This window comes from Plasmodium gonderi (genome assembly GCF_002157705.1).
Source record: "Plasmodium gonderi DNA, contig: Pgo-contig_99, whole genome shotgun sequence".
Taxonomy (NCBI): Eukaryota; Apicomplexa; class Aconoidasida; order Haemosporida; family Plasmodiidae; genus Plasmodium; species Plasmodium gonderi.
In genome coordinates, this window is record NW_021629028.1 from 12691 (window position 1) to 22662 (window position 9972).

Sequence of the window (9972 nt, forward strand, 5' to 3'; positions counted from 1 at the left end):
ACCTATTATGATGCAAAAGTTACACTAATTATTATAAATTGTATAGTTATGTTTTAAAAAATTTTATTTTACAAAAAATATAAATATATATATTATAAATGTAATAAGTATTACCTAAGAAATATTGTATTATGAATATATTTTACAAATAAGCATGATGTAAATATAAAATATGTAATTATATAATACGTTTAACTAAAAAAATAATAAAATATATTTCATTTATATGAATAACCTGATGTAATACGAATAAAAAATTTCACTATGCACTATTATGAAAAATTATATAACCATTTCTCATAGAAGATTACTTTAATGAATACGTAAAAAATCATATTTAATAATAAGACCTAGATATTCCAACCTTATATATATGTCCTAAATATACATTATGTTAAAAAATATATAAGATTATGTAACCTTTAGTAATAATGATTAATATAAAAATATATATGCTCAAATGAATGACTGATATTAATGTGATATATTTTAATTCTTTTTATAGTATTGATATAATAATATCATTTTTATATAATAAGAAATATTTTATTACGTTTTAACAATATATATTATACAATTTATTTATTAAGTAGTAAATATTTGTTCTTTAATTTGGGGTTCATTAATTAAATAATATACTTCCTTAAATAAATAATACTATAACTTTAACTGAAAAAAAAAAAATAATGATCAATTATGTGGGTAGCAATATTTCATAATTTTTATATTTATCAAAAAGTGCGGAAAATATATTCTATATATAATGTTATTAATTTTATATAAATATATATATATTAATGTATTTCATTATTTTTTTATGTTCATCGAATATAGTATATAATTTTAGGTAGATGGATAATAATATTGTAAGTTTCTTTTAATATAATATTATATTATCATATAATAATTGTGTATTCTTTACTTCATAATTATTATAAAAATTAATTTTTCCGTATAATACTTTTTTTGTCTTATTTCCTATTTTTAGTATGATTATATAAGTTCCTTCCCCGGATGTAAAAAGACGTTAGAGGATCAAAAAGCTAAAAGAGACAGAAGTTACATAGGAAAATGTGAAGATATTATGAAAAAATATTTAACAGATAATAGTTCAGATAATTATATTATTTGCACCACAGCTATGTCATATATAGATAATTTATCTCGTTATAAGAATGAAATACCTCAAAATATCCTTTGTTCATACCTGTATTATTGGATATATCATGAACTTTTGAAAAAAGGTAAAAGTTGTGATACAAAAAATCTTTACCAAAAATTTATGAGTATTTATGATTATCCTGGAATACATAACCCATGTAAAACGTATGCGGACAATATTACTTCCAATGATAATTTTGAAAAAGTCAAATATTTATATGAAACATCTCTATGTCTTAGGACAATAGAACATGATGAAGAAATATGTGAAGACAATCATTTTTGTGCTACATTAAAAAATATTATTAAAACATATAATGACAAAAATATATCTGAATTATGTGAATGTGATAAACCAGAAAGGTTATCCTCTATGCAAACTAATACAAAGGCTAATATAATAATTACAATTCTTGTTACATTAGTAGTATTACTGTTGTTATTTATTTTTCTTAAGGTTAGTGATGATATTATTCCAATATATTTTTACTATAAAATAAAAATTTTAAATTATCTATAATGAAAAATATTAATCATAAAAATAATGTAAGATTTTTTACCAATTTTTTTTTTTTCAAATGAAATAGTATACCTCATTCCTTACACGCTTACCCTATAAATTAAGACGTAAAATAAGTGAGTTCATAAATAAAGAAGAAGAAATGAATATGTTGCATCAACATGAAGACTTTAATAGTATATCAATGAATAATGGATATAATATAGTGTATAATTCAGAATAATTTAACAAAAACGTATAGCATAATATTCAAATTATTATAAATATAATAAAAGTGTAAGCACATATATAATGAACACTTGTGTAAATTGATAATAAAAATGAAATAATTTTAATTATGTAATAAAGCGATGAGAAACATAAATTGATAAAATTCATGAGAAAATCTATATCAATATATTATATATAGTTATGAAAATATTATTTGATATATTTTTAGGATTAAGTTACAGAATCACGGATTTAATTTAAAATTTTATATCTATAATTCATGTTTAGGATTCAAAAAGTATCATTTGGTATATATTCGTCAATACTGAGGCACTTAAAATTTAAGGTTTATTTTAATTTTTTTTTCTGTATTTTCTAGGTTTTAGTAAGCATGTTTTAATTTTACAATGTACTGTATCCTTTTATTAAATCTTAATATCATAATTTATATCATCTTATATACGTTACTGTATTTTCACAATGCATGTAATATATTTAATATTAATGTAATTTTATCATTATTATAATATATATATTTATCAGATGAATGATCTGTTTTAAAATATAATATAATTATAGATGTAAATAACAATTGTAAGAGCATGTGTATTTTTAAATTATATATTACCATACTAAATATTATATAAGTATAATGCATGTTTTTAATTTATGATTAATTTATTATTTTTGTTTAAGTATTAATAATTTATAATAAATATGTAACGGATATTTTTAGTATTACTAATTTATAAAACATAATGTGTTAGTTTACATTGTAAAGTTAATTGTTAAAAAAATAAATTAAATTTTATATCATTTTTTAAGATTTTTTTTATTTTATTTCTGTTTTTGTGTACGCATATAATTAGATTTATAATTTTAACAATTATAAATGACAATTTATTTATTATAACGGAATAATACATGTGAAATATACTTGATTTAATAAATCAAAGAAATCTTGACTAGATAATGAATATTTATGTGGTTGATTAATATATGTATTTTTTATCATAATGTTACTTTTAAAATATGAACTAAAATTCATGCATTAATTAAAAATTTTATACAAAAAACTGTAACCGATCATTATTCTACATTATAATTCGTAATAATTTATATATTATTCACGATATTTTTTGACAGAGCCATCAATATATTTATGAATTGTTCATCATTATAAATTAAGTGGTATAAATGAACATTAAAAAATTATTAAATTTGAAAGAATATGTTAATTTTATAATATTCTCATAATTGTGTATTTTTATTCATCCATTAATGAAAACGAAATAGTACATTTCATTATTTTGGAATAAAAATTATATTTAATATATGTTACCACAAGAAAAATAATAAGAAATATTAATTTTTTTTTTATAGCAATACAAAATAGTAATAATAACTTCAAAAAATTCATGTATATTAATGAATACCATTTATTTATTATAATATAATGTGAATATAATGTGCTATTATATGCATAATTCTTATTAAGTGCTATTGAAAAATAAAATGCTAGGAAAAATATATATAAAAGAGTCTTGTGTAAGGTATTAATTTATTTATAAAAACATTAATATATTTATGTACATAAACTATAAAAAAGATATAAGTATTTTGTCTATAATGAAAATCAATACATTAATGAAAAAAGTATAATTATTATGAAATGTATCATTATTTAACATTTTCTTAATTCAAGACAATATTTTCATTATGTTATAGTGTGACTGATTTTATAATCCTATTTATCTATTAATAAGTATATATATATTTTATTACTTAAATATTTGTGAAAGATCCTAGAATAATTTATCATGCTTTAGTAACCAATAAATATTCTCTTATTTTTCGTTTAATAACATTCATAATTTTGTGTAATATAAGGTTAATTATAAGTTTTGGTTCTTGTATATCTCTGATGTTTTACTTCTTCATCCTATTTGACTTAAATATTAAAAAGTATATATTGCAAAATATTCGTATGAAAAAAATAGTAAATGAGAAAAGCAATAAATATTTTATGTTAAAATTGATTAATATCTTTCCCATAACAAAAGGATTATCTCTATAAAAAAAAATAAATCTATATATATAATTTTACAACCTTAATATTCATCGCGCTTTATATATTTAATTTTATACAGTGTTACAAGTTTTATTTATAGTATTCATTGATATAATAAAATTTACATAATTTACTATAATTTATTCTGTTAAAAACTATCATTTTATATATAAGAACAATAAGGTTGTTAATTATGAATCAATCATTCTTAATATTCACATCTGAACCTACATAAGAAACACACATATTTATAATATATACACACATATCAATATATCTATAAATAAATATAAATATATGATAGAACGAAAATATTGATTATAAGATAATACCTTCAACACCATTGCCCTTAGAGAACATTTATTCTATAATCATAGTTTTATATGTATAACATGATAAATATAGTGTTATTCAATGTAAAATATAATTATATTAAATTAAAAAACAATTTATTAATGTGATATATTATATAATAACAAAGGAATTCTATATTACCCTAAAATAGCATTATTACACAGTTTAATATATTTTGTATAATTATTAAAAATATATAACTTAAAATTTCTTCTGCAATATATAAAATAAAAGAAATGTTATAAATTTAATATTTTTATTCATATTTATTACAAAAACATATACAATAAAAAATGACAAGTATTTTTTTTTTCTAATTCACCAGTAAAACGGCATAATGTATGGCACTAAGGCATGAATTAAAAAGCATATTTATAATTAATTGTTAAAATTATTATATATATTAATTCTATAATATTGTTAATGTTAATGAGCATGTGTAATAAAAAATAAACATAAATATATTATAAGTAATTTATTTATTCGTATGATTTTCATTTTTGCATGTATTTTAATGGTTTATATACTAATTGACGAACATAATATAAAGAAATCAAATACTTTTGCAATATTTATAAAAATTATGATACTCTAAATAGAAGCATACAAAATGTTTTAAAAGAATTTATTCACATAGTCAAATGTAGTAAAAGTATATTTTTAAAGACCTATAACATATCTTAAGTTCAAATTAGATAAGAAAAATATATAATACCAGATATGAAATACAAATATACATGAAAAAACATGCCTTCTATTCAAGAAGATTATAAATAATATTTATTAAATATTTTCTAATTTTTGGTATCTTCAGTAATTAAATAAGTGTATATAGTATTATATTTATCTTACATAATATTTAAATTTATATTATTAAAAAAATAATTGATCATATTTTAAAGGAATACATATATTGTACTAAAAATGTTGTACTATGCAATATATCATTAAGGAAAATAAATGTATAAGATTTATCTGTTTTTATTATAACCTAAATTTATATTATACTAATAATTAATGTATAACTATTAATTTTTATGTAATTTTTTTAAATATCATTTCAAAGAGCTATTGATGTAAATAAAATTATGCTAAGCATATGAGTGTCTCAGTATAACATTTTTTTATATTTCATTTTCTTAATTTAATTATTAAGATAAATATATAAAAATAGTGTATTTACTATATAAAATAAAAATTTCATTTCATTTTTCATAAAAATTTGCTCTAACGAATTTCTAGTATAATTAAATAATATGAAATAAAAATAACTATCCATAATATATTATATGCGTGCTAATATGGTAAATGATGAATTTTTATTACATGTATAGGTAAATAAAATATATATTTCTTATAGCTCTTACACTAAAATATTAATCACGTATAAACTACTAATACAATGAATTTACAAATGTTTTTCAATATTATATAATAACGAATCCTTCATTATAATATATTATATGTATACTATTTGTTATATTACATAAATATTTTACTTTTTTATAATTTATTATTAAAAGTAAAAATAAAATTATTATATGTTATTGTTATTCATGTAAAATATATATGTATTACACTTTCGCACAATGTACATTGAAATTTTAATAAAAGTACACATCAATTTTCTTCATGTGAATTATAAAAATATTATTCTGTATTTTAGTTTTACAAGTATGGGATAATTTTTTTTTATCTTTAAACTTTTTGACTTATAGCATTGAATATATATTTTATGTATTTTATTATTTAAAATTCTATATACATTATTGATTATATTATGAAAATATAATTATAATTTATAAAATATCCTTAAAAAAGAAAAAATGTATATTGCATAAGTTATAAAATATAACTTAACTTAAGCCATGAAATGCAAAAAGTTAAATAATTTCATTCGTTCTTATGATTTATGTTTTATGATATAATATATTCTGTTATTATTAAGAGCTTGGATACTTGAAAGATATATTTGTTTATGTGTTAAAAAAATATAAAAATTATATATTTAACATATTAAATAATTCGTGCATTGCACAATATGGATAATTATACTACATATAATATCTGCCTAGAAATAATTATAAAAATTATTAAGGAAAAAATAAAAAATATTAACATCTATTATTAATAATTTAAATTCATTTCAAAAAACAATCCAAATTATTATTAGGAAAAGTTAAAAATTTTTTGTTATATGTATATGTATAATATAAATGATGCTATAAATTGAACATTACTGATATATCCTGTGAAATAATAATATTCAAACATAATATTAATATCATTATGTTATAAATCTGTTGTATTATTTCCAATATAAATTTGTAATCTCAGTATGAACATAATATTTCAGTAAAAAATAATAGTTCTTTTTTGTGTTATTAATAATTACTTGCTTTATATATTATACGAAAACAAAATATCAATTTTAATTTAATAATGTAGATGCTAATCAAGATTTTTATTAATATATTTCTTTTAAATATATACACATTTTTTCAATTCTTTTATATTTTTTGTATTGTATTATTTTTTTTTTTAATTTGGATCCTGTATAGACATTCAATAAAAATGAATACGAAATATTGTATCAAATATAAAATATAAATAATATAATAATGCCTATTTTTTATGAAGAAAAAAACAAAAAAACTGTGTCTTATTCAATTCTGTATATCATCTAACTATGTGTATATGATTGATATCTATTAAAAAAGATAAAAATATATAAATATTTTATGTATCATATGATATATAGATCCGAATAATATATTATATATATAATAATGAAGACTAATTAACAAATAAATTTACAATTATACTTATGATATATTTATTATAAGGATATTAATTTGCAGAAATATACATGAGGAAATGATTATATGTAAAATTGTATACAATATTTTATATATATAGGAAAAATTATTTATTATCATATTTAATAATATATATTTTTTAATGAAATTCCATTTTTATTTATTAGTTTAAATCATAATATCAACGTATAGTATTATATATATCATATAATGAAAAATTATTAATTAAAAATTTAATAAGCATATATATATATGAAATATGAAAACTTCATTATTTATTATAACATAAATAATATATAATAATGTTAAAAAAAAAAAAATGTTTATTAATAATATATCATTTATATTCTTTTAAATATATATAGAAATAATTCCTCATATTAAACAACAATCATCTGAAAAATTATGTATACTTTCCTTATATTACATTATTGAGAACTGTATACGTATATATTATTAGAGAGAATAAACATATATGTGGAGTATTTATTTAATATAAGAAATCTTTCTTACTCTCTTACTTTTTATAAGTTTGAATATTCAATTAAAACAAAAATATGTTTCTTCACCACTATAACAATCTTACATTGTATTCTCCTTAGCCAATGCATTATATATCTATCATTTCCTTCTAATTATATATTTATTTGGAAAAGTGTTCTTATTTTTATAAGTCATTATATCTCATATACGTTGAAATATTTTTGGATATTTCAGATGGTTTCTTTATATTTCAATCTTCATCAATATTATCTCACATATTTCTTATTCTTTTCATTGTACTGTTGAAATATGAAACATACAGGTGAACCAAATTATAATAAGTAAAATAAATGGGTTAACTGCATAATTATCATGATCTATTTTCATTTTTTATGAATTATATAAGCAAATTATGCTATATTAATAACAATGAATTTGTTAACCTTGTATACAATAAATAGGAATAATGATATTACAAGCATTATCACTATTCGTGTTATAATAAAAACAGAAGTATTATTTTTGTAATATAGAATTATAATTTTTCATCCGTTTCATGATCCTCACTTTGAATTCCTTTTATATATCTTTTTGTAAATGTATATCTATAGATTAATTATTTAGTCTAATTGTTTTTATAAAAACTGTAATTACTGTTGATTATATGGAATTAATTAAATAAATTCAGGTGAATTATTAGATAAATTAGAAAATATTAGAAGATATTTATAATTTAGTCATTATTTTAAATTATTAATTTTCAATTTTATATTAATTATTGTCTTACAACTAATCATTTTTGTAATTTATTTTATTTATTATTCAATGTCAGTTAGGTTTACTGGTTTATATAGCACTTTTATTAAGACTAGTCCGCAGGTTTATATAATATATTGTGTTTATTTTGAATTATATTTTTCTGTGACTCTTCAAATAAATTCATTAATTCGTAATGTTTTTTATTTTTTGTATACCACTTATTTCTTAACTTTCTTCTCCTTCGCAGAAAGTATGACCCAAAAGAAGTATACTGAAAATTAAAAAAGAATATAATATTTCTATGATGAATGCACAAATTATATTCTATATATTTATTATAAAATATATTATAAATATTTAATGAGTAAATAATTAATTAATTAAAATTGTTTTTAACATTATACACGATGAATATAATTATTAATATTGCAAAAAATAAAACAATCGTGCTTGTCCATGTCACTGGAGATGCAATATTGCCTGATATCTTTTCTGCTCTTATTTTTTCAGGTGATATCATCAAGGAAGAAGTAAGTAATTTATCTTCAGTATTGTAAGAAATTTTTCTTAAATATTTATGAAAATCACTTTTAAATTTCTCCAGTTCATTCTGAACAAAATTGTTATACTCTTTTTTATCTTTTTTAATAATTTCGTCATATACTTTTACACATTCATTAAGGTTTTTATCTTTATCACGATTTTCATTTTTTAAATATTTGAAATTTTTATATAATTTATCAAACATTTCGAATATTTGATATAAAAGTTCATCATCCATTAATGATACATATTCGTTACATACATCAATATCTTCTAATTTTGCGTCTTTGTATGCATTCATCAATTGATTGTAAACATCAACGAACTTAGGAATATTATAAACCTTATTCTTTACTTCACGTTTTAGTTCATAGATAAAAAATTCACAATAGTGCTTTCTATTCTTCTCATTTTTACCTTTTATTTTGTACAAATAATAACCAAGTTTGTCGCAAGATGTATGGAAAGTATTATTTCCCCTTGCACCAGGAGTAAATTTCCTACTAATATTTTTGCAGGCCGGCTCTATTTTAGTATGATATAAATGTTTATTCTTTTTCAGCGCCTCAAATGTAGAAATATTGTAATTATCCTGACATGTGGGAAATATATCCTTAAAAGATATCTAATATTGAAATTCGTAATGCATATAAATGTTTTATATTAACAAGAAAAATATTTTTATTTGATTTTCATAAATATGACACTTATAAACATAACTGTATGAATTATATTTTTAATAATATGTAGAAACTTACTTGAACTTTAGCTACTTCATTACTCATTATATATTCTAAATAATAATAAAATAAAATTATATTTATTATTATAAATTATAGCGTTCTAAAAGTAATAGAATTAATATAATAATGATATTACATGTATTATACTTATTAATTTATAAATATAATTGAATAAAACTTTCATTTTTATATATTATAATATTATAGTATAGTTTGTTCTTATTACATAGAAGGTTTGGTATTCGTTCATATTTAGGATGCAGTTTTATAATGTTATAGTTTCAGTTTTAGGTTTTATTTTTTTGTGTT

At 18.2% G+C, this 9972-nt stretch overlaps 2 protein-coding genes across 2 annotated transcripts; one reads left to right on the forward strand and one right to left on the reverse strand.

The window, feature by feature from the left end:
* Positions 1–851: 851 nt before the first annotated feature.
* PGO_001005 (variable surface protein) lies at positions 852–1904 on the forward strand (the record flags this gene model as incomplete). Its single annotated transcript, XM_028690873.1, has 3 exons — positions 852–866; positions 989–1618; positions 1749–1904. The coding sequence occupies 3 exons, from the start codon at positions 852–854 to the stop codon at positions 1902–1904; spliced, it is 801 nt and encodes a 266-aa protein (XP_028546674.1).
* Positions 1905–8486: 6582 nt separating this feature from the next.
* On the reverse strand, positions 8487–9705 carry PGO_001010 (variable surface protein; the record flags this gene model as incomplete). The annotated part of the gene is made up of 3 exons (XM_028690874.1): positions 8487–8648; positions 8775–9545; positions 9679–9705. 3 exons carry the CDS (start codon positions 9703–9705, stop codon positions 8487–8489), a joined length of 960 nt encoding a protein of 319 aa, XP_028546675.1.
* Positions 9706–9972: the final 267 nt, after the last annotated feature.